At 32.0% G+C, this 27,709-nt stretch overlaps 1 protein-coding gene across 6 annotated transcripts in view; it reads right to left on the bottom strand.

Moving 5' to 3' along the window:
- The window catches only part of ADGRL3 (adhesion G protein-coupled receptor L3), a 563,136-nt gene that overhangs the window by 25,454 nt on the left and 509,973 nt on the right, over window positions 1-27,709 (bottom strand). For all 6 annotated transcript variants that reach the window (XM_068542874.1, XM_068542873.1, XM_068542871.1 and 3 more), the window contains 3 exons: window positions 14,603-14,771; window positions 6,820-6,945; window positions 358-454 (listed from right to left, as the gene is read on the bottom strand). In XM_068542874.1, coding sequence (XP_068398975.1) covers window positions 358-454; window positions 6,820-6,945; window positions 14,603-14,771 — 392 coding nt within the window. The remainder of the gene's footprint in view (window positions 1-357; window positions 455-6,819; window positions 6,946-14,602; window positions 14,772-27,709) is intronic.

Here is a 27,709-nt window from a genome sequence, read left to right on the forward strand (position 1 = left end):
ATGTGGAATTCTATGATGTTTAGCAGACTATATAGCCACATAATTGCCCATTTTCACTGCTTCCAATGAGGCCTGACCTGACAGCTCACCAGTTTATAACAGTGGCAGATGACTAGAGAAAGAAGTTTCTCACTTTTTAACTTACTTTCAGAAAAGATCTCCTGAAAATTCTGGATTGAAAAAACAAAAAGGCTTATGAATAATGGAATACACTACTACACTCAACCAGGTTTTATATCCTTGCAATATTCCTATCACATGGAACAAGGTCCAGAAGTTGCAAATAAAGCAATGCATTTAAGAACTTCTTAAAGTAATCACAAAAAAGAGTAAATATGAAAAATTATTTCTAATTACCTCTGTTGAGTGATGCTGAACTGTTTATATCTCCAGTAATGAAGGAAGACTCTGACTGCTTTCGGACCGTGTCATTCCACATCCTACGAATTCGGCTCTGGATGAGGGAAAGGATAAAAAGGAAATGCACTCACCACACTGTGAATTTTCACACATAGTGTTCTTTTTTGTTTCTATTACAGTTATATGAGGCTTATATTTCTGGCATCTGGCAAACATACAACTTCTACATGCTTGTAGTACAGTAGCATGAGAACATCAGGAACTAAATTAATGATAATAATTGGTTCTCATTAAGTGTATTCTTAAATGCCTATGCCAGAAATAATTATAACTATTTAAAAGGAATAAATGTAACATACTATACCAATTTAAACATGAAGATACATAGAAATGTACTCTAGATAGAATTTAATAATTTAAATTTCTAAGGTAAAACAAATTATTTTCATTGTAACTTTTATGGGAATGAGATATTTAAATATGCATTAATTTGTAAGTTGTATTAACAAAAGATTTACTTATGAATTCAGAATCTTGCAAGAAGAAACAGTTTGGTAAGAAAAGAACACAGAGTATATTAAAATGTTACTAAACTTAACATTTTCCATAAATTTTGTAAGACCAATGTAATTTTACAGGTTACATACTATCTCAACTTTTCTTTCTTTTGAAGGAGATAAAGGAAGTCGATTCATCTTTATTCATTTCTAGACAGTAGGAAGTTTTATAGAGAACTGAAAATTCTTACGTCATTATATATATTCTCAAATTCAATTTTCCAAGTGTCTGATAATTCAAGAAAGCAGTGTAATATTTTTCCATTGGGGGGGACTTTTTTCTGGTTTATTGCTTTGCTATTTTATTTGAGTTACGGATCAAAAAGTATTAACAATCTTGTGAGCAGGAAACAAAAATATTTTCAGAAGCTTTTCCAAGGATGAAAAACTTCTTAGAACTATTACTAGTACTAATGGTGAAATCAAGCTCACAAATGGGTTATGTTCCAAATATATTTGAATTCCTTGAATAATAGGAGTACCTAATCTTAAAATATTAGACAATTGGTTTTATGAATATTGGGATATGTTTATCTTTTAGAAATGTCTATATTGTTATATAGGTCAGCAAATACATACATACACATACAGCAAAACTAATAAAAGTACAATAAGAAAATCGGTGCAGCAAAACCTGCACTTGAAAAATGTTTCTATTGAAAAATACTTCAAAACTTCAAGCTGAAATACTGAGAACAAATCTCTCACATTTGCTTTATTAGTTAACTAATTAAAAATATCAATTACCCTCTACTGCATGCCAAATACGAATCTAGGAAATACAAAGGGGAAAGGCAAACACAAACATCTTTGCCTTCATGGAGTTGCTAGACTAGTAATTGACAGACTAATCAAATATAAATTAACAAAAATAAATGCAAAAGTACAATGTGCCCACAAATCTCCATAGAAGCATTACTTATAGCTGAGAACTGGGAACAACCCAACTGATTATCAATGGTAGAATGAATGAATAAATTATAGAACAATATACAGAGATGAAAATAAAAGAGCAACATAGCCTCCTGAAGCAATATAGATGTCCAAGGAAAGGAGGAAAACATAAAATATGTATTGGATGATTTCATGTGGATAAGTATCAGACACATGCAAAACAAAAAGTACTGTTAAAAGTTAAGATAGTTACTATGTTTTGAGGTGAAAGATTGAGAAGTGTTCAAATGGTTTCTGAGGCACTCTCAATATTCTAATATTTGGTCTGGGGAAGCGTAATAAATCACCGTGCCATACGCTTATATTTTGCATGCTTTTTTAATGTTTTTTATACTGCTTAATTGAAATAATTTTTAAGTGCATGTAACAAGAGAACACGTTTAGGAAATCTGAGAACATTGCACTGAAGAACTGACATCTCAGCTGAGAGTTGATGGAATTATGATCATTGTTAGGTGACATTTATTTGAGCTGCCCCCATTATCTTCTATTATTATTTTCATTAGTCTCCCCTACCTGGGCTAGCCACACCTGTTCCCCTGCCATTCCTTAACACACCAAGCACAATTCTGCCTTAGGTTTTGTATGATTATTTCTTTTGTCTGGAGTGCTCCTTCCCCAGATACTGGTATGGATAAATCTTTCATCTCTTCAACTTTTGCTCCTGAGAGAGACCTAACTTGATCACCCTATTTAGAACTGTATTGCACTCACCCAACTCTGCAATTTCTGCCCCCATAGCATTTACCATCTTCTACAATATTATTATAACATAGTTATTTCTTATATTTATATTTAATGTCCAATAATTAATGTCCAATGTCTGCATTAGGTTTGAGGCTCTAGAAAAACAGAAATTTTGGGAATTCCCTGGCGGTCGAGTGGTTAGGACTCCATGCTTTCACTGCCGAGTGTCCAGGTTCAATCCCTGGTCTGGGAGCTAAGATCCCGCGAGCAGTGCAGCGTGGCCAAAAGAAAAAAAGAAAAACAAAAATTTTGTCTTTTTTTGTTCAGTGATGTATCACACACCTGAAATAACGCCTGGTACACAGTGATTATTATATGTGTATATACATAAAATATGTATTATAACTATAATATTTAAATATTTCAATTCTTTCTATGTTCTAGGTTTTATGCTATGTATTTTTCATGTATTCACTCTCTTATTCATTACAAAATTGAGGTTTAGAGGTTCACATGTCCAATATCACAGACCAAATAAGTGACATAACCAGTATTTGAATCCTGATCTAGGAGATTAACAACTCACTACATTATATCAAATAATTGCTGAAAAGGAAGCGAAGAAAAGGGTAAAGTATTGCAGGCAGAAGAAAAGTATACAGTATGTGGCACAGAGCCAACACTTAAGTGTTCATGGAACGAACCAGGACAAGCCTTAGAATATGGCAGTGAATAAAGCAAGTCACAGAAGACTACATACAATAAGGTGCCATTTTAAAGAAAGATTTTAAAAAGGTGAAGTAAACAACATCTTTTTTGGAGGTGAAGAAATTACTAGAAAAGTCAAGGAAATGAAGAACAAAAGTTAGTAGCTGTCTCTGGTAGAGAGGCATAGGGATTGGTTAGGGAGAGGTTTCAACAAGGGAAAAACATATGGAAAATATTGTTTCCTAAGTTGGTTGGTGAGTTCACGGGTATTGATTTTATTATACTATGCTTCACAATTTAATATATGCCACATATTTTTTTTATGTTTCAAATATTATGTAACAAAAGTAAATACATTTACACAGTCAATAAAACAAATGAAATATAAATGACAGAACAATTAATGGAAGGTCAAAGTGGAAAGGACAGTACTTCAGCTCATAGTTTTTAAAAATACACACACACACACATACCAATCCTATACACATCTCTGTGAATATATGCTTGTGTGTGATTATGGATATTATCAACTTTTTATAAGTGATTATCACTAGGGGATCAACAGGTGGAGAGGATTTTTTAATTTTTAGTCTTGCCAATCACACTCTTTCATTACCTACATAGTAGCCACATGATCTTTATTACATGTGGATGATTTCCTGTCACTGCATTTTCTAAATGATCCCATTACCTTTCTAAAGTAATCAAAATAAAATGTGAACTCCCATACTCTTAAAATACCTTAGGATCCGTCTCCAGCCTTCTTTGACTTCATCTCCTATTCACTCTCTCACCACTTTAGCCAATGACATTCTTCTCATTCCCAAAGTTGCAAGGTCTCACCCACCTAAAGGGCTTTGTATTTGATGTTCTCTCACCTGGAATTCTCTTTCCCTGAACTTCCTTCCCGTCATTTCCCCAAATAGTCTTTGCCTAGCACATAACCATATTTGGTTATCCACCAGCTTTCATAATCTGATATTCCCTGTTGGTTTATTTGTTTGTTAATAAATTTTCTGCCTTTTACAATTAGAATGAAAGCTCCAGATCATGGGGAAAGTTATTTGTCTTTCAATCATTTTATCACCAGAGCTTACAAGACTGCCTGGCATTTAAAGAGAAACTCAATGTTTCTCAACAAAAAATATAACAATTGTGATTTTAGAAGTTCTCTGATGTGGAAAAAGGCATCTATACTCCCAAAATTTAACCTTAATATCAGTGAGTGTTTTAGACTTTGCTCATGGAAGTTCACAGTTAAGATGAAATATTTATTATTTTTACCTAAACAGACTAGATTTAAGTTACTATCATTTTACGTAGGGTTGGATTATTGTAGTTAATCAGAATTAGTATTATAGTAAGCATAATAAAAACCTAATATTGGGTTTTTTCCCCAATATTAGAATTGTGATGTTATAACTGTAAAAGTGAAAAAAATGACACAACTTTAAAATATATACCTGAAATTATAGTCTGCAATAATGACACTAGTAAGTGGTACCTGCTCCAGTTTATTGAGCATGTACAGTATGTTGTGTTTGGTATACATTAGCTTGATCTTCCTAACAACATAAGAAATCAGAAACCACTTTACTTATGAAAAAACTGAGGGTCAGTGAGACTTAATAACTTGTTTTGTGTCACAGCTGGTAGGTACATGGCAAGGCTAGAATTCAAACCAAGGTCTCCCCACCCACCAAGTTTATGGTTATTCTATTAAGCTGCACTGCCCTATCATGTAGCTTAGAAGTAATGCTAAACACTGCACAACTCTGTTCTAACATAATAAATGAAGCTCCAAAGTATTGTTTCATTAAGGGTATATGTCAATAAAATGACTACAGGATAATGGTTGATGCGTTCGGTTTTATGAGAAGTATGCACAAACAAATCAAGTTAAATGACATACAGAATCTCGGCAATTTAAAAGTTCTGGGAAAAGATTGTTACAAAAAAGAGAGTTAAGCATTATCAGGTTGAAAATAAAGGAATGGATTCCAAGGAGGTCACGCTGGAAGGTATGCCCCAACTCTTATGTGAAACTTCAGATTTCTAACTGACAAATTTAGTAGTCCTAGACTAAGAAATCTCAGTCCACCTAACTTGGAACATTTGTTTCCCCTAATTTACAACTTTGCAACCTCAGTAAGGCATAGAAATAATAAAATAAATTCAAATTATTAATAGCTGTATATTATATGTAGGAATAAGTTTCATGCTCATTATGATAATTAGTGCTTGTTAAGTGTTGAGATAGTCTGATAGGTTTGACAGTTATAGATTAGTTTTAAAATTTTTAGTTGGAAATATCAGATTGATATTAGATATGTAGTTTTATTTGTAAGATAAAAGAGAACTCCTTTAGCGTGAGGCAAGTGTTTATTTCTGAGAATATTGTTCATTATCTTTGGTTTATAGAGTTTTTCAAGTGCTAGTTAAGTGTGTACAACAGTCCAGTCTGACAGTGAATGTGTTTGAGAGAATCAGATATATTAGATTTGTAAATGATATTTAAAGGTTACAAGGATATTTAATTTTCTAAGCATATGAATGGAATTGTTTAGGTGAATTTAATTGATTAAATTTACAAGCTGATTGGAAATTAGTCAAAGAACAAATGAAGTGTTCTTTTTTATATTATATATAAAATTACCAGGTTAAAAAAATAGATTTATAGGTTGAGCTGAGTTAAAAAAAATGTTATTTATTTATAACTTTATTTAGGAATTAAAATTCAAGTCTTCTTCAGAAAATTGCTATTAACAACACTGAAAAAAATGATTGTTTTTCCCACTGAACCATACAATCTTAAAAATATTAGTATGCTAGTTGGAACCCAAACTCATTCATGGATGACCCACATATGTCTTTTATTTGACTGGCTCATTTTAGTCATCCTAGAGTTGCTGAACTTTCTACGTAATAATCTTTGGACTGACATTGTGGCCTGAGAAAAATGGCAGACAGGTTACCTAAAAGTTTAAAATTTCTTTGATGAGGGATAATGCAGCTACTATATTTAGTGCTGGACTGATGGGAGTAGCACTTAGATCAGTTAAGTCAATGATGCTATTATGGTATTTTTCACTACCTGAATTGCCCTTCGATTTACCAGCATACAATATGGTATGAGTTAGAACTGTTTTTATTAAACATACCATCTAATAAGTAAATACAGTATATGATAAAGAATTATTACACTAGTTAAGAGAAGAAATTAACTCAAGAATCATATATCTATGTAAAATATTACTTTCTTAGAATTTTGGGTGGAATGCAAAATTCCTTTCCTTACTTTCTATATTCATTCAGCTGGAAATAATCTGAAATCATGAATTATTATGCAAACTTAGACCCTAAACTTCACTTTTTTTGCAATTTGGTTTCTTAAATTTCTGTCATAACAATTTTCATTTGAGACACACTAAAAACAACAAATTTGATATGTTAAATACTTGGGATAGAAAATAGATCTCATCAAGAAAGGATAGCAACTCATAACAGAATATAGGTAAGAGATATTTCATTGTAGTTAACAAATATTGTTTACCTGTGAGCCTGCGGAGTACCGCCCAGGAGTTCGAGAACCAGATGTTTTCCCTGAGCCAATGGAGCTCTCTGTACTTTTGCCACTACAACAATGTGTTCGCAGACATTTCCCATACTCTTTTCGTACCTAGCCAAAAATATCAACTTCTGTTAGCAAGTAATTCATTTCAGCTAGGAAATATAAAATGTATGTGTTTTATTTTAGATAATTAATACAAAAAATTTTTTGCCCTACAGATATAAAAAAGTCTGTTCAGCATATATTTTATACTTTTTTTACAATATAAAATAATATTCATACTGTCAAGATTGAAATTTTGCATAATTGGAGCCTTTTAAAACACACAAACACACGTATGTCCAATCACACTATAATGATACAGTCTCAGTTGAAAAAACCAAAACTTAAGACTCTTCAAGACACTATTTTTAGCTTCATAGATTTGATATGAAGTAGCCTATCTAACTCTTTCTCCATTCCCTCTTCTCTCTAACTTCCTCACTAGAACAGTTGTACTGTTCTTTAGGCAGAAGTGTAGTGAGGAAGTTACAGAGAAGAGGGAATGGAGAAAGAAGGAGAGGGAGAAAGAGAGGAGAGAGAATATTTAGAGACAGAACAGAAAAAAGAGGAATGTGTTGGGCTAAGCATTTTAAAAAATTTTATATTTCTCTGAAGTTTATTTCTCTTAAAAGAGGTCAAATTTGCAACTTGAGACTATAAAATAATCTCAAAATATTTTAAATTCATTCCTTCAAAATAGTTCTATTCAATAATTACAGAGAAATATGAATGCTTTTCTATATAGCACTGTGATTACATTATTAATCCTTGCTGTAGTATAAAAATCACAGGATAAAAGGAGATAAGCATTTTTTAGCTGATGTTTTCGAACAGGAAAATATATCAACAATTTTGTGGAAAACTTTGATCATGTTTATTTAAAAATTTTTATTACTGCCTATTTAATCAAACAAGACATACAAAAATAAACAGTAACTGTTCTAAATCTCACCTCCACTAGCAACATCAAGAAAAATAATCTCCAACTACTTGTTCATCAACTAAAAACACATTCTAGGATAACTTACTGGTTTTATATTCACAAGTTTTACATTGATTATGAAATAACACTGTATATATGTTATTCTTAACACTTTATTGATTTCACATGAGTTCATAGTTTCCAGAATTTGTGACAATGTAATATTATTTAAAACAAAGTTATAAAAACATGCTTTTTTGAGAAGTGTTATTTAGAATCAAAAACAAAAAAATAAGGAGTGTGATGACACATTAAAATTAGTATTTGAAATAAAACATTATATCTTAATATATTAACATTCATTCTATCAAAGATATAGCAAAATCACAGACTGACTATATTCAGATTTGTTTGAAGAACTCACATTCATTAAATCCTTATTATGTGATAGGAACAATGATACAGAGTGAGGTGAATCAAAGCATGGAGGAAGAGAGCCTGATAGGAAGTGGGTAGGCAGACCAAGGAAGGCTTCTCAGAGAAGAGGACTTCTTCAAGCTATCTTTAAAAGATAGGTTGGAATGTGTTGGTTTAGAAGATTAAGTTGAAAGAATGGATAGATAAGAGAAAAAAGGCATTCAGTGAGAGCAAAACAGAGAGGCATGATGTGCTAAGCTTTGAAGCCTTTCTCTGATTTGTAAGGTCAAAATTACATATTATTTAATATATTTAAGTTATATTAATGTTTTCCAACCAACCTCTTCTATGCTATATTTATCGATAATTAGAAATAATTATTTTTATTCACTATTTACAAGCCAATTCATATTTTGTTTATTTTTTAAAAGAAGTAAGTTTGTGCCCACCTGTGTGTGTCCAAGACATGTGTGAGTTTTGGGAGGGTGAGATGAAGAAGCTTCTACTTTTTAATCACTATTTGCTAGGAACTATGCTAGGCTCCTCCCTCAAAATGATTCTGGGAAATAATTATTACCTACATTTTACAGATAACAACACTGAAAAGGTTAAGCAATGAAAGTAAACTGAAAGACTGAAAAAGTTAAGTGATGTGTCTTATGTGAAAAAAATCCAAATCTCATGGGTGCTTTATGATCAGAAAGCTCTTATTAAGATGCCACATTTCTAATATTGATATAAGACCAACACAAGGCATTATATATTATTAAAGTAATCTATTAGATTATCTCCTCCTCTGTCTCTGGAGAAAATAAGGACAAACATTTAATTAGAATTTGAGGAAACTTAAAATACTCTCCACCCAAAGGTAAGCACTATCAATTACAGTTTAGTAATTTGTACTGAATTTATGAAGCATTTCCAAAAACCTAAACTTTCACCATAACCTACATCCCATTTTGTTTTTCCTAATGTACTCAACAAGTGAGATTTTTCTTCTTAGAAGAGGAAGTGTTCTGTAATGAAGTGACTTAAATCTGAACAAATATTTTGGGGGAAAGGGAGAGGAGAGAAAAGGAACCAGTTCCATTCCTGTTACTTACAAAGGCAGCAATATTGCATAAGACACAGGAATTCATCATGGACTATTTACATTTACCAACAAAGGTTAAATGTTCTGAACTGATTATATAAACAACGAGTAAATCAAGATATCTAGAGATGCCAAGTCCCACATTTAGCTACATTATTTGCTGAATCATTACAGACTTTATTTTTCTATGATGAGATTTGAAGTGGTAAGCATGTGTTTTAAAAAGAAGAATTCAAAATAACATGGACCATGTCCATGAGATATTTCTCTTTAGATTACAATAAAATTTATTTGACTGATCAATTATTTGCATATGCTAATCCACTATTTCACATGATACTTCATCTTATCCCAATCAGATATGGTATCTTATTATTTCAACATGAGGTTGTTCTAGAATATATAAAGATGGGAAAGAAAATACACCTGACAAATGGAATATTTCTTTTATACTCTCTGTTCAGAAATAAAATAATTATGAAACCCTCTGAGATGTATCACATAATTGAGTACACAACAAAAGAAAAATTGACAACTTTAATGTCACTCAGTGGAGATACTGGTGACACAATCATACAACCCACACTCAGAAAAGGACTGAAAACTCACAGTTTGATTTTTATTAATGAGTTGAATCAATCAACAAATAATCCTATAAAACAAATAATTCAAAAATGGAATAATTCATATTTCCCTAATCAAACATAAGAGCAACTACATGGGCATATTATTGAAATTCAGTCAGATGGCTTAAGAAAAGCCTCCTAAAGGAAATATGATTGTTAAATGTCCATAAGAGCCAATACTGTCTATAGATTCAATGCAATCTCTCAAAAAAATTTCAATGATATTCTTCACAGATATAGGAAAAACAATCCTAAAATTTGTACAGAACCACCAAAGACCTCAAACAGCCAAAGCAATCCTGAGAAAGAACAAAGATGAAGGTTTCATGTTTCCTGATTTCACACTATACTACAAAGCTAGAGTAACCAAAGCAGTATGGTATTGGCATAATAGACACATAGACAATGGAACAGATGGAGAGCCCAGAAATAAACCCTTGCATATATGGTCAACTAATATCTGACAAGGGAGCCATGAATAATTAATGGGGAAAAGACAATCTCTTTAATAAATGGTATTAGGAAAACTGGTTAACCACATGCAGAAGAATGAAATTGAACCCCTATCTTATACCACCCACAACATTTAACTCAAAATGGATTAAAGAATTAAACATAAGACCTGTAACCACAAAACTCCTAGAAGAAAACAGGGGAAAACTCCTGGACATTGTTCTTGACAATTTTTTGGATATGACATCGAAAGCACAAGCAACAAAAGCAAAAGTAGTAAGTTGTACTACATTAAACTAAAAAGCTTCTACACAGCAAAAGACACAACAGAATTTATTGGCAATCTGCAGATGGAATAAAATATTTGCAAATCATATATCTGAAAAGGGGTTAATACCAAAAATATATAAAGAACTCATACAACTCAGAAGCAAAAAACCAAACAATCCAATTTAAAAGTGGACAAATGAATAGACGTTTTTTACCTAAGAAGACATACAAATGGCTAACATGAAAAGATGCTCAACATAACTAATTAGAAAAATGCAAATAAAATCACAATGAGATATCACTTCACATCTGTTAGAATGACTAGCATCCAGAAGACAAGAGATAAGTATTGGTGAGGATATGGAGAAAAGAGAGCCCTTGTGCACTGTTGGTGGGAATGTAAATAAGTACAGCCATTATGGAAAACAGTATGGAGGTTCCTCATAAAATTGAAAATAGAACTACCATATGATTCAGCAGTCCCACTTCTGGGTATATATCCAAAGGAAATAAAAGAGATGTCTGTACTCCCATATTCATTGCAGCACTATTCACAACAGCCAAGATATGGAAGCAACCTAAGTGTCCATCAGTGAATGAATGGATAAAGAAGTTGTGTTACATATATCTAGGAATATTATTCAGCCACAAGAAAGAAGGAAATCCTGCCATTTGCAACAATGTTGGATGGACCTTGAAGGCATTATGCTAAGTGAAGTAAGTCAGAGAGAGAAAGATGAATCCTGTATGGTGTCACTTATATGTGGAATCTAAAAAAGCCAAACTCATAGAAACAGAATAGATTGGTTGTTACCAGAGGTTGGCTGTGTGGAAATGGGGAAATGTTGGTCAAAGGGTACAAACTTCTAGCCATAAGATGAATAAGTTCTAGAAATCTAAGATACATGATGATGATTCTAGTTAACAGTACTGTATTATACAGTTGAAAGTTGCTAAGAGAGGAGATCTTAAGTGTTCTCACCACAAAAAAGAAAAGATGTTAGATGATAGAGGTATTAGCTATTAACACTATGGTGGTAATTATTTCACAATACATAAGTGTATCAAATCAATACATTGTATACCTTAAACTTACACAATGTTATATCTCAATTATACCTCAATTTTTAAAAAAGGAATAAAAGAAAAATCTCCTGACTGTTTCTGTAATTTCAAAGAGAAGTATCTGGATTTTTTGTAGGCAAAAAAAAAGGTGAATGATAATTCGATGTCCATATTCTCTGATGTTGGGCCATGTTCTTGACACCCAATAAAAATGCCACCAAAATCGAAAAATTCAAAACATAGAATGCATGAAAGAAAATATGCTTATTACTAGTTATTATAAATCATAAAAATAAGCTTCTGAATCAGGGCCTGGCACTTTTTTTCATGAAGGTCCAGACAGTCAATATTTCAGGCTTTGTGAACCAAGAGGCAAAACCAACAATGCTGTGTGTGTACTTATTTTAAATTTTAAATGTATCCATTTAAAAATGTAAAAACCATTCTTGGCTGACTGACTGTAAAAATTAAAAGCAGCTGGACTAATCTGGCCCACAAGCTGTGGTTTGCTGAACTCTGTTCTAATGAATCACAAAATTGAGCTTGATGACATATATTTTTTAAAATTTCACTTCTGTTAAATATGTTCAATATACTAAAAATTCTAGACTAGTTTTTGGATCCTGAGGTCTGGTATCTCTACCTGGACATCAAAACATTGACATGTATTTGTAATACAATAAAAATAATAATTGGGAAAACTAATAGGTACTGGCTAATAAAAAATAATTACAATCAAAATCATTCATGCACAAAGCACAAAAATATTTTCTGTTCTGTAGAAAACTTCAATATACATATTCAAATTTAAAAATGTGTTAGTCCAATTTCCAGCTAATACATAAAATAATTGATAAAGCTGGTTCCCTATATTTGAAGATGTTAGTATAACTAAATATGATGGCCCAATATTCCCTTATTTATATGGACAAATGCCACCCTTTCCCTTAATCTCCTGATTTTGCACCCATCATTCTACATATTGCTCTTGACAATCAGTTATAGCTTTTTTCTACCAAAATCTAGAAATCCTTCCAAGTGCTTAGTCTTTCTGACTTCTCTGAAGTGTTTTATAATACTGACCAGTGTCTACTTCTGGACATTTTCCCCTTATGTTTCATTTAGGTATTATCTTCTCATTCTTCTCCTCAAACACTTTCTTCCTTCCATTTCTATTCTTGCTCATTACTCATGTCTCCTACTCTTCATAATCATCAAGTGTGGTAGACTGTTAGCTGTTTGCAATACCCAATTCCTCATCTTCCTGGGGTACAAAAAGTAGAGTATGTTTCCCAGTTTTCCCTGCAGTTTAGTTGGTACTATTGATAGTGTCCTATCTGATGGAAGGTGAGTAGAAGTGATGTGAACCACTTCCAGACTTTTTATACAAGATCCTCTCTTTCTCAGACTATCTGCTAGATGTCAACACCCAAGGTGGCTGTGGAAATCGAACAGTGAGGTTGGCTGAGCTTTCATTGGCCTGTGTCCCTCCATGAGGCACCCTCATCAATTGGGCAATGAGTAAAAAAAACCTTTATTAGGTTAAGTGACTGCAATTTGGGGTGTGTGTACACTAAGTATTTGGGAAGATTCATTCATTCCAACACAACCTCTTTTCTAAGTTAATTCTAATCCATTAGATTAGAATCCATCCATTCTAACATCATAACCTCTTTTCTTTTCTGTAACTTACATTTACAGGTCTGAGTCATCATTACTATTCTAGCCTGTATTTAAGATCATGCCAACACATTTTTAATACCTACCAACACATAAAACTGAAACAGGATAAAACTGGACCCACCTCGACAAGTGGACACCTTTCTCAACTTTTATTTGAGGTTCCCTTAGTCTCTCAAGCCAAAAATCGTAGAGGTGGATATCTTTACTCTTTATTTTCCAAAAACAATTTTAGGTCTTATAGTTTCTTTCTCAGAAAAAAAATTTCACTTCTTGCCACTTCATTTTCAGAGCCACCTCTCAATATCTCATAATTATTTTTATTACCTCCATTTTACACATGAGGAAACTGGGGCATACAAAGGTTAATTAAATGGCCCAAAGTCACATAAGCCTTTAAGTAGAGGAGCTAGGATTCAGACCCAGTCTTGGTTCAGGAGTCTATATGGTCAGAACTACAAAGACCACATTTATAATAGAGTTAAACAGTGTAAGATGAGAAAATCAATCTTGAGATTAAAAAAAAAAATGCAATGTAAGTATTTAGTTGCTAAAATTAACTTTGAAAATGAATATTTTGGTCCTTATAGATGTGAAAAATCATAAAAATAGACCAATATAAAAATTAAATATTGCATTCTAATCATCAAAATCATAGATTTTATAAAAGATGCTTTTAAAGAAATACAGAGATCTTTACTAAGTTTCTACCATTCATTTAAAAAATAAATGTTTTTATCAAAATGTTTAGATAATTATATTTTCTAGAATATATCAATACAAATTAGTTTTTAAAAAAACAGAAAAATATATATTTCCTGTGCCATGCCATATATGTACATATATATACATATATCCCATACCGCCATAACATCTTAGAAAATCTACTCCCTAATATAAAAATTCCATGTGTCTGCCAATAAAATTATTAAAGACTATAAGGTCAAATCTATAAGAATATAATTTTTGTACATTGTCCAAATCAAAATATTTTGATTCTGTTTTTTGCTGTTAAGCACATTCAACTTTTATGCTTTCATTTTATGTCTGTTTTGTCTTTACTATTATAAAAATGAAATCAATGAAGGAATATATTTATTTCTTAGAGACAAACACATCAAGAATGATTTATGTTATGGGTAATTTGCTGTCATAGAATGTATGCCATTTATTCTTGAATAGAGAATTCTAGCTTACCTTCTTTTGTAGGACACAATGGAAAATGAATATAAACATTCCCTGTAGAGAATTGAAAATGGTGAAGAGATACGCCATGATGACTGTGCTTTCATTAATATACATGAGTCCAAAGGCCCAGGTCAGTCCTAATAGGCAGAGAAGAGCTATTGCACCTATAACCCATGACCTGCAGAGAGAAGAAAAAATTAAGGGTTATCAAATAATTTGTCTTTAATTAACACAGTCATATTGTATCAACAATACTGACACTGAAAAAGATGTTACAGTTTTATTGACAGAAAATGTAAGACAGGTGGTATAAGTATTTTAAGATTTTAATGAGAACTTACATGTTTTCAAGCTTAAGGAGATATACATGAATGAAAATGCTATAAACACAGAAATTCACTTATGCAAAAGCAGATTTGTACTATTAAATTATTCATGTATTTGCAGCACATATGCAAATGGTATGGAGATGTAATTATGGTGAATGGCAAGGGGGAAGAGTCTGTAAAGCTATGTTAGTCTCCACTGGTCTCATTGGTATGATAACATTTGTTTGATTGGACTCTTTCCATTAATCAAACATTTGTTTGATTGGACTCTTCATCTGATACACTTTTAGCCCATTTTTCCAAATTTCCTCTTTTTCCATAAAAAATTTACAGACAAAAACAGAAGGAACCAGTATATGGAAGATTGTATAAAATTTTAAACTTCTATTTGTCTGATTCTATAGTTAAGTAGAACAAGTGTGAGATACAGTAAATGGGAAAAAATAGTTTCCCTCTAGATCACCATCTACTCTTTCAGCCTTTGGATTGCTGTGTCTTGGGTTATGTTGGACTAGACTTTGGAAATCGGGCAATTGGCAGCTTTGTTGAAAAGAAGCCCAATAGCTCAGGACACCTTCTTGTCTTTGAAGTGTCTGCAAACTCGTGGGAGAAAATGAAGCTGAGAATGGGATGGAGAGGGATGAACAAAGTAGTCCAAAATGGAAGACAAATTCTCACTCTCACTCCATTCCCTTAGTTTCCTCCAAGCTGCCATTCACAATAGTAATAAATGGGTGACACAAGTCCATATATTTGTAGTTATGTATTATGTATTTACTATCAAAATAAAATGAATCTTTCCAATAGATGGGAATCCAATAAATGAAAATGGAATCTTCTCAACTTCTCTCTAAGTATATAGAATAGGACCAAAACAGTCTAGATCTCTATACTCTTATGAGCCCACCCTTTCCTTTCCCAGTGTACCTTCCTGAACATGGTAATCTAATATTTATTTTTAGCAGACTACTATCTGCTACTTACATTGTCTAAGGAATAAATATGGGGATTGAAACTTTGCAAAATGATGGGGCAAAATCACATATGTTTACTATAATCTGAAGCTGGGTTTAATAAATTTTTCAGAGAGAACTATGTCTTAAGAAAGATATGTCCCAAAGTAGTCAAATATTATTAAAGTCTTATTAAAATTAATCTCAAATATTTACCATTTTCCTTCTACAACCATCAGCCACTATATTTCAGATGTAAACATCCACTAAATTTAATGTGCTTAATTTAAAACTTTAATATTCTTGAATAAAGAATCCCTAAAGGAAGCTTGCCATTGTATGTGGCATGTTTGCTTATACAAATAAGAAAACATCTTAGATATTAATATCTTATTTTACAAGCAGATTCAGAAGTATGGGAACTTTCAAGGTAAAGCTCTTATTTGTTTACAGGTATTGGAATAAGGAAAAATGGGAAGAGTCGCCATTAAATCAAGTCAAAATTGCTATTCAGATTTAGAAATAAAATGATAGGATAAAATACTCAAGCCAGCTATTATCCACTAGAAAACACATGATGGGCCCAAGTGTTAATGATATAAAAGAGTGATGAGCCCAACTTCAAAAGAAAAAAATAAGCAAGAGCATGAAGAAGTAAGTGTAACGGTATTGGAGAAAATGAAAACAAAGGACTCTTCACCAGAAGAACAAACTGAAAGTCTACAGCAAGGTCACCCAAAGGTTGCCAATCTTAATTACAGGACATGTAATTTTAAAATGTACAAAGGAAAAAAAGCCCAAATATTAGCATTTGTGTTTATGCTTATAGATTAGTACAGACTTGTAGCTTTGTTTTAGAAATTTAAAAGATACGTTCATGAACAATTAGATCAACAATCAAGTGACGTATCGAGATTTGAAAGAGACAATTTTGCATATGTAAAGTTTAATTTTTGAAGGAGGTATTTTCCCCTCTTTTGGATATTTAACCTAAAAATTCATTAGTTTCATTTGCTGTTGGGTAGTTTCATACCCCTGAGATCATTTGAAGATATAACACTAAATCACGAAATAATTTTAGATGAACGATGTCCAAACAAACAACAGAAATGAGGACATATGCAACACAGAGGAGCACATCGAAATGAAAGGAGAAATCTATTAAAAGCAAAACAAGTCTGTACCACATGAAGTTGCTATTACTGTGGCACTAAATTCAGGTGATATCCAATTAAAAGAGGTGAAGCAGAATTTTTCTGGCAATACACCTGCAGCATATTTATTCTGCATAGAAGTTGTATGCCTGATTATTTTCCTGCACAGTTTGCTCTTCTGCCTCAATGTGAATGACAGAAGCTCTAATGATTTTTCAGTACTGATCTGACAGCTGGTTCATGGGACCACACTGATAAATGGAATTTATCAGCCATTCAGGTCATTCTTACTTGATGAAGGGTCTGTTATCCTCATAGCTAAAGAATGCATAGACATAAAGACAAGAACACCAACATTAGCATTTTATGACAAAGAATTTCATATGAAAAATATTCTCCTGGTCCCCAAAGGCCTCTGTCCCCCACCTCCCTAAAAGGCATCATAAACTTCCCTTTATATCTAAAAGGTAAATCCTAAAATGACCATGAGAACTTAAATAACGAGGAATAAAATCAGTTTTACAATACTGCAATATCCCTTATGAGACTAAAAAATTCCATTTTTTCATCATATGCTCATATTACTTGTGACTTGACAGAGACATTTATTTCTAAGAGATCACATTTCTCTAGAGAATAAGAAATCTTACGAGCAATCTGGAAAAGGCTTGGAGGCATACTTAAAATGACAGATTTCATGTCACCTAAAGGTCTTCTTATTGTATAATATTAGTAGGTAAGATTACTTAATTATGGACAGTACACTTCTGAGTAATTTTAACTTGCAGATGATTGACCTGAGTTAAATCTGAACATTATAGCCCTTTAAAAATAATCAACCCAACTACTTTAAAATTCTTTCTGATAGTGCACTGAGAAAAAATTTTGAATAATCTTTTGTAGTAATAGGAGCAAACAGATGGCACCTGTTCATTATCACTTATATATACTAATCTATTTAGTATCATCCTGATAAAATGAGATCCAAGCGCCAAATTAGTAAAGATTAGTTTAGGGGATATTTTGGATATTTTTTTACAAACATAGTTGCTGCTCAGTGAATTGTGATAGGACAGAAAAGAAACAGCAAACTGTGTCCTCTTTTCTCTTACCTCTTGCAAGAGGCAATAGTTTCTGATATTATGCATACACAAGTATAGCTCTTAGAAAGGTCCCAACTGTCATGCCTTTTGAACAAAGAGAACCACTGATAAAAAACCTTACTCTCCAGGGTGATGAAAGGGTAAAGAATAGAGTGAGAGCCTGGGCTTTGAAGCCAGTTTGCCTGAGGTTTACATCCTAACTTATTCACTTACTAGCAATTTGATCTTAGGCAAAAAATTTATTAGCCTGTGGTTGTGTCAGTTTATACATCTATAAAATGGTGGTAATTTTCTTGTGATAATGAAATGATATACTGTGTATCGAGTGCTCAGAACACTGCCTGACATATTGTGTTTGATAAATATCACATAGTTATTATTAGACTATTTTCACAATGAAAATACAGAATTTCTTACCCAAAGAATAAAACACCAAATAATAAATGTTGAATAGTTAAATTCATTTGAGGATGTTTCAGGAGTAATATTATGATGTAAAATAGATGTGGCAGAAATAAGTTTGTAGATGGAGCAGGGAGTAACTAACCATGCTGTCTGATATGGAGTTACTGGCCACATGGGTTTGTTTAAATTTAAATTCATTAAAATGAGATAAAGTTTAAAATTCAGTTCCTTAATCACACTAGTTACATTACAAGTACTTAAAAGCTTCAGTAGCTGCCATATTGGACAGTGTAGTTCTAGAACATTTCTGTCTTCACAGAAAGTTCAATTGGACAGTGCTGGATTAGAGAGAGTTTTAAGCCAGGAAATGAAATTCCAAGAGAAATTTAAATAAAGCCATGGGTATGTGAAAAGATAAAGAGAGAAGAATTTCTAAGAATTGATCATATTTAACAGCTGTAAACTGTGCCAAAAAAGAAAATCCTGTACTTCTACTAACATTGAAAAGTTACAGAACTAAATAACATGATATTTATTCCATTATATGCATTCCCATTGCATCAATATATTCCATCTGTGATGCCAAGTTCATGATTGGAATGACTGTATCTTAATCTGTATAGTACAATGTTAAGTAAAGAAAGTTTCAGACGTTAGCATGTAGGAAAACATGCAAAAATACTCTACAAAATTTTAATAAGCTATCCAAATGTTTCAAAAAATAAAATACAGAACTTGCACTGTAATGGCTGGAGTGAGATGTTTGCCTTTAATGAGAACCACTAAAGAGAGATATCAGGGTGCAATTCAGCAGTTTTTGTTGGTAATTGTGGGGATCAGCCGCTTGCTCTACTCAATAACAAAGATAGCAATTCCAGCTTTACTTAGAGTTAGCTATAGCTATGTGTTTAAGTAGTGTCCACAGGAATGTGAACAGAAGTGAACTGTGACATTTCTGGGTCTTGCCAATTAAAGGATTGGAATTGGGCTTCCTTTGACCATTTTTTTTTCCCTTCTCTTTTGCTAGGAGAAAGTGACAGACCTAGAAAGAAAGCTGTTTATTGATGTGGAGCCACCGTATTAGATTTAGACCACTTATTCTAGACCCATATAAGTTTAAGCAACTATAATTTAGAGTAATTTTTATAGTGTCTTAGCCTATGCAATAATTGCTAAAGCATTTAATTTGTATCTTTTAGCTATAAGAATCCCTAGTTCATATTCAGTATAGAAATTCATGCTAATGGCAAAGAACTATTCATTAATTTTACTTCCAGGATGACATGAATAATATACAATGGTTCAAAATCTAAAGATCACTAAAGATTATCCATAATATTTCAGTGCCTTCCATCATTTTGTCAGATATTCTATTGGCTTAGAATATCTAGTTTTAGAATGTCTCTCCATCAAATCTAAATTAAGTTGATGATAATGTTGCCACCAGTTATGATGCTAAAGCTGTATGCTACAGATTCATTTTTTTTATTCTAAAAAACATATCTACGTAACTAGTTTCTAAAGCTGAATAATTTTCATTTTGATTTACCAATGAAAGTCCATTGAAACAAAACTTCATTCCAAGGTGTAGGACTAAAACAATTTTACTGCAATTATTTTAAGGTTTTATGAAAATATGGACACAAAGGCTTAAGATGCTCCTGGCAGACATTAATAGGAACTTACAGGTTATCTTAGAATTTATAAATGGTGACACTGAAAATGAAGTAAAACATATTGTACAATTTTCAAGGCACAGGAAGAAAAAAAGACCCTCCTTTCTTTAGCATATCCACTTTTCTTTCATCAGACATTTTATCATTTTATTCTTACATCTAAATTTGAAAGCTTTATTTAAACATTAATGTCATAAAATTATCTTTAAAAGTGATCATTAGAATCAAGATCAGAATTGTTAGGGGCCTCTGCATAGATTGATAATAATTATGCATATGCTTATATATTCTACAATTCCAAAGAACATTAAAATCTAGCCCCATAGAAGCTTAGCAAAAAATATATCTTCAAGAGGATAGATTTCTTAACCAAAACATTAATTTATAAATTAATGCTATGATATAAAGACTCATAATATAGTATATCAGTATAGACAGATGATAAATGGACAGAAACAATATGAATGAATCAGATTAGTTATAGGATATTCTTTCTCTGACTTTAACAGTTCAAAGTATAATGTTTTTTGACAAAATTTTTGAAGGAAATATTACATAAAATTCAAGATATAAAGAACATTAATTTTAAAAATAGTTTTAAACTTTCCCTTTTATTATATAAAATAGTACAGAATTTTAAAAAATAGTGGCATGGGTAAGGTTTGGTGTGAAGAAAGATGGAGTCATGAGAGCCATATTTGAGAATTTAATCCCCAAGCCAAAAGATCTGGTCATTGATAAATCACAACAGGTAAAGGAAAATGAATGCCTTTAGGCAGAATTGTTGATCTCATCAACTTTAAGACTAATACATTCTGGGATCCTCTGGAATTGTCGAATTAGCTAATTGGTGTTGGTGAGTGAACTGTATATTTAACAGCGAGAAGGAGTGAGATCATGAGGTATATATACATTCTGGTTAGTGCTCCAGCATTTCCAGGTTCAGTATGCAGCTGAATTTACTTTCCCTGATATAAAACTAATTATATCAAACGAATAAAGATTTTTCCCCTTGGATTTGGTTTGGGTTACTGTAGGAATGATAAAGGTAATATGAGTAAGTTTCTCAAAATGAAAGTATTCTTCACTTTTCATTGAAGAAAAAAAAAAGTAATAAATACTTATGTATCTGTATGTTGAGTGGGCTTTCCCAGTTGCCCCTCTTCGATAATGAGGCTCTCAAATTGAGGATAAAGAGGATTCAGTTACCCATATTCTAGCAACCCAAGCTAACAGACTTCATTTAGAAGTGATCTATGAGACACTGCTTTGTCATACTACCAAATCCAGGGGTCCCCAGTCTTTATTTATTTATTTTTAATTAATTTTTATTGGAGTATACTTGCTTTACAATGTTGTGTTAGTTTCTACTGTACAGCAAAATGAATCAGCTATACATATACATAATCCCCTCTTTTTTGGATTTTCTTCCCATTTAGGTCACCACAGTGCATTAAGTAGAGATCCCTGTGCTATACAGTATGTTCTCATTAGTTATCTATTTGATACATAGTATCAATAGTGTATATGTGTCCCCAATCTTTAAAACTGGAAGAGTAAAGACATGGCCTTTTAAGATTGCAATGTTCATAGAATACATAAAATAGTGCAAAGAGGAAGAAAAAAAACACCTTTACTTATATGAATCCCCCAGCCACAAATCTTAACAGGCAATGAAGGAAGTATGTTTTAAATGGGATGTTATTTAAGTTTTAAATTGGTCAGACATTTAATAACCAGAATAGACTGGCAAAGCATCAAGATCTGTCTAAGATGTCATTAAGATATCTGTTACCAGGTTGGTTAAGGGATATTTGAGATAGCATAGTTGGAAGAGTAGTGATCAGAGAAAAATCTAAACATATCAATGTTTATACCTCACTGTATTGAAAATGCTCAATCAGTTTGTAACACTTATGATAGAAATCTTGACAGCTTTATATTTCTTTCAAATGTACTTTATATTAGTGGGACTCTACCATCCTAGAATTACATTATTATTCAGTTCTCTCTCTTTTATTCAACCAGTATAGGAAGATTAAAAGGAAACGCCATTTAGAATGGAATTCAACATTTTTGAGTAGAATATAAGCAATGTTTCATCATGGTCTTATGTTTAAATCACTAACTATCAAATATATTAAAAATCCTTTCAAAATATTTAAGTTATATAATACAAATATAAAAATTATAAACAGAGAAGACGATTTTATTTCAACTGTAGATTTTACTACTATTAAAGTAGTACTACTAAAAGCTATATTTCTACATTTTGTTCATATAAAAATATTAAGAGGAGAATGAAATGAACCAAATAACTAAAATAAATGGTTTCGAATATATCATAAACATTTTCATTCCCATGCCTCAATTTTCTTACAATAGTATTGGAGATTTGAGAGCATACACCAATATTAAATTTTTAATCACAGATTTCACACTGCTGCTGAATTGGGTAAGTCTGAAATTAGGCAGAATTGAGTATAATAAATCAGGATCAATAAATATTAAATCAATAACTAATAAAACTTTAATTATATTATCTCCACAACTCAATGTTATACAAATTTTTATAACTCAATATAATATGGTCAAAGAACTAACATATATGAAAGAAATTAGGAGTATCAATTATGAGAATGAATAATGAATTAGTATATTGTACACAGACAGCTACAAACTTATTACAGTTTAGTATCTCCATCTATCAGAGTTATAAAAATGAATTGGAAGATGCCATGCAAATAAGATATAAAATTTTGGAATCATGTTGGAAGCAAATAAGATCACTGTATGATTACTTATTACTATTAATATATGAAAGATAGTATATCATAGTGACTGAAAGTATGGATTTGTGAATCAGCCTGCCTGCATTTGGATGCCAGCTGAGCATTCTACTAACGCTGCAACCTTGGGCTAATTATTCAACTTCTCTGAGCCTCACATTCTTCATCTGCGAAATGTGGATAAATACAGAACTCTGTTCATAGGGCTGTTGTGTGTATTAAATAAAAGGGCTTGGAACTTTTATTTAATATACAAAAATTATTCAAATACACAAAATTTTAACATACAAAAGTACTATATACATATGTGCTATTACATTTACTGTTGTGTATTGACTTTCTGACCTCAAAAAACAAGCTATAGGGAAAAAACACAAACACAGTTTTCCTTTTAAGTGTTTTGGAAATTCATATATTAAGTAGAAATCCAAAGAGGAAGAGGGAACTACTGTCTCTTTCTGAAATGATCTCTATTATTTACATTTAGAAAGCTTCAGTTTATCCAATATTTCATTCTAAGATTTCTTTAGGCTTAGTAAATGCTATGAATTTTTACATTCTCATTTGAAATGGGTTATATTCAGATGCCTAATGCACATTAAAATAGAAACCCAGAGTCCTCTGGATTACATAAGAAATCCAAATTTAATTCATAAATATATAGTATCTTCAGTGTCAAAAAGTCCACTAAGCAACTGCCATGTTTCACTAAATGTAATCATTTCACCATAAAATAAGAAACAAAGGACATAAAATTATGTGAAATGTTCATGAAAATTCATTGAGATATATGTTGTAAAATTGAACTTTATTAATATTTTCTTATGATTTTTTGAAAACTTGAAACTTTGAATAGGAAAGATAAAGTAAATGACAAAATATATAAAGAAAAATCTGTATTTCTAATTAGTAATTTTTATCTTGTAATCTATGAAAACTGTGGTTTTAGTAAGAAACATCTCAAGAGCTATAAAATAATGGCAAGTTATCTTTTATTTATTAATACTTATAGTTAAAATCCTGTTTCCTGGTTCACTATTGAAGGGCCAGTGTTTTTCAGACTTACATGAGTCTTAGAATTCACTGACTCTTTAGAACAAGAGCGCTGATAAAATCTGGTCATTGGAATGCAAAGAGAGGAAGTACTTTAAAGAATATATTACTTTCAGGGTTTTTTTTTTTTTGCAACTTAGAAGATACACAAACTTTTAACTTAAGTAAAATAAGTCAGGAAATTAATAACTTTTTGATATTCTTGCCAAATGTGTTCTGACAGGTTGAATGGCTGTTATACTCTTTCTCATACCATATGGTATCATCACCTCTCATTTCAACAACTTGCAACAGAAACATTCATCATAACCCTTCTGTGAATAAACACCTTATTATAAACTGCTTGTAAGAACAACTGAAACATAAAAAAAGCACAACTGAGTATTTAAAACATGTTTGTACTTACTAAGATGCCAATAAATGGAAAAAAGGGAGGCCTTGAAACACAGTAGGAAGCAGACAAGTTTTATTTAATTTTGGTCAAGTAATTTAACCTTCATTACTTACTTTACTCACCTTCACAATGAATAAAACAATCTTACTAGGATCTTTTTAGAGTTTCATGGACCAAGAAAAGAATAGTCTATGCCCCAGCTAGTTATTTGGACAATGAGTAGACCTAGTTAATGAATGACACAAGATCTCTACCACAATTCTGCTTCTAATACAGAAGCCCTGTAAGATGTCGTTGTTCCTAATTAAATTTATTACTAGAAATCTAAATATAATCTTAAATTTATGTCAGTAAGAAAAAATTTTTAAATGTTATAGAAAATTTAAGCAAATATAGTAAACAAATCCAATATTATAGATACACAAAAGCTCCAAATACCAAAATAACAATTCTTAAATCAATCACATTTTAGGCCAAAGGGCAGCCTAAATAAAGTACTAAGAATCAACATCAATCAGAATGTATTCTCTGATGATCGTGACGTTAAATTAGAAATCAATAACTAATAAAATATGCATAGATGCACATGAACAATTATCCTTCTGTTGCTACATCTCCAAAAAAGCCTCTAGACCCCGAACATTTTACAAATAAGTTCTATCTAATATTAAAGTAACAAATAATCCTTTTTTCACATAGGACAGGCCTAAACAAAAAAGAAGAAAAACTTTATGAGACTACTATAACTTACTACGTGGGAACAGTTTAAGAGAATAAAAAATAAATAAGAACATTTTATTTAAAATCTTACATAGGGCTTCCCTGGTGGCGCAGTGGTTGAGAATCTGCCTGCCAATGCAGGGGACACGGGTTCGAGCCCTGGTCTGGGAAGATCCCACATGCCGCGGAGCAACTGGGCCCGTGAGCCACAATTACTGAGCCTGCAAGTCTGGAGCCTGTGCTCCACAACAAGAGAGGCCGCGACAGTGAGAGGCCCACGCACCACAATGAAGAGTGGCCCCCGCTCGCCGCAACTAGAGAAAGCCCGCACACAGAAACGAAGACCCAACACAGCCAAAAAATAATAATAATAATAATAAATAAATAAATAAAATTTACTTAAAAAAAATTCTTACATAAAAATCCTAAATAAGCTATTAAATAGTAAAATCTAATGGTGCATAAATATCATGATCAATTATTCCAGAATGGTAAGGAATATATCAGAAGAACTTTAGAAACTGATTCTGAAATTTATGTGAAAGAAAATGAAAGTCTGAGTAGTTAAAGCAGTTTTGAAAGATGATCAAAATGGGAGGACTCATTCTACCAGATACTAAGCAAGTTTTGGTAATAATGTGGCAATGGTAGAGGAACGAAGTGTATGTCCTCGGAATAGAAGACAGCACAGAAACAGAGGTTTGATATGGAATAGTGTAGCAGCACAAATCTGGAGGAAAAGGATGGATTATTTGGCAAATGATGTTGGAAATTTGGCTCTTTATATAAGAAACACAAAATGCCCTCCAAAGACGTCAAAAGCTATAGAGGAAAAAAAAAATGATGATTTAAATATATATATTGTTCTCTGTAACAAAGGCAAAATCAACAGAGACATGACAGGCTGGGAGAAGATACATGCAATAGCCAAAGCATTCAAGTTGTATGTTAGCAAGCAAAGGGGAAAGTTTACCAAAAAGCTAACAGAAAAAAATGGGAAAAAATTAAAACATTTTTTAAAACATTAAAAAATCTAATAGAAATAAATGAGCATAATCATTTTACCAATAGGGTTCCTGTGGGTATTAACTGAGATGTTACATTTTTATTGTTTTATTGCATGAATGAAAGTTACTGAGTGGGAGATCTGGCAATTTTAGAAATCTTTCTACACCTAACTGAGCAAGATGTGGTAAATTCAAAGAAGGGAGCAAAATGAGAAAAGTGCAATGACAATGACTATTGTAAAGAAAATGTGCCACTTTTTTAACTTACATCTTGGTATATGTAATATATTAATATTCAATCATGTCAATACTTTTGCTGATAAATTAGTACTTTTCATACTGATGGCTTGTTTCCTTTATCTCATAATTAAACAGTTTGAAATTATAACCTTACACTATCAATCTCAGTTCTGGAACTGAGAGAATTTTTGTATTAGCACGTTTCAATGTCTGATTGAAAATGTTAACTTCTACAGACGACATTCCAGAGTATTCTAGAATACATACTCAAATAGCACATTTATAAAAGTGCCAGGGACTTTGTTGACAGATCTTTTAAAAATACATAATTGTATGTAGTGGAAAAATCCAACAACAATTGGGATTCAGCCAAGAGAAAATCAGATTAGGAAATTTTCAAGTGTGGACTGAGTAGCTCAAGACACTTAACATGCCACTATACTGTCTACACGTTTTAATTACAAATCCAATGATTTACTACACAGTCCTTTATTTAAAATAACTCTGACTTACATGCTTTCACCACTTTTAATATGAGGTAAACTTTTCTAAGACAAAGTAACACTCCTGTTAAAAAGCACTCCTGGAGAGTAGGAGAATGAGAAAAGCTGAAGTCTGAAAGAGTGCTGTTTACCTTAATGTTGTTTTTATTTAAATGAGAGGTATTCCCTTGGAATTAAGGAAAACTGATATGTACCCAGAGTGTGTTGGTAAGTTTTTCAGTCCATTTGTGTAGCACATAACCTTTGAGATGATTAATTTGCCAATCAGTGATCATCTATTTATTACCTTTAATCATAGAGCATTTTAGCCTTCTTTTATGAAATTGGAATATAGTTAAATAGCCTGAGATGTGATTCTTAAGATTATGTATCTTGGTATTTTCTAGAACTTGGGGAGAAAATGTATGTATCTAAGGCAGAGTGTAAGTAGTGTTCTCATCAACCTAGGGGGATTTTCCACTGATACTGGGTAGGAACTCTATTGCCCAAGATTGTAAGTGACTGCAAGAAGACAGTAAGTAATGAATTTGGACAACAAAAATGGTTCCAAGCTTGTTCCATCCACTTACTCTAAAATTTCTTTGTATATCCCTTAATCCAATCCAAATTTCCACATTTCTCTTCCTCCCCCCAAATTCCATACTGTCCTTTGAAATTCTTGGTCCAATATCAACAAATTCCCCTACATTCTAATCTTCATCCCTGTGTGTTTTTGTCACCTTCATGCTTTAAGTAAAATTGTTGCCTGCTGACAGTGCCTTCCCTGAAGACCACACAAACTCAAATATTG

The sequence above is a fragment of the Eschrichtius robustus genome, chromosome 4 (assembly GCF_028021215.1).
Source record: "Eschrichtius robustus isolate mEscRob2 chromosome 4, mEscRob2.pri, whole genome shotgun sequence".
Taxonomy (NCBI): Eukaryota; Metazoa; Chordata; class Mammalia; order Artiodactyla; family Eschrichtiidae; genus Eschrichtius; species Eschrichtius robustus.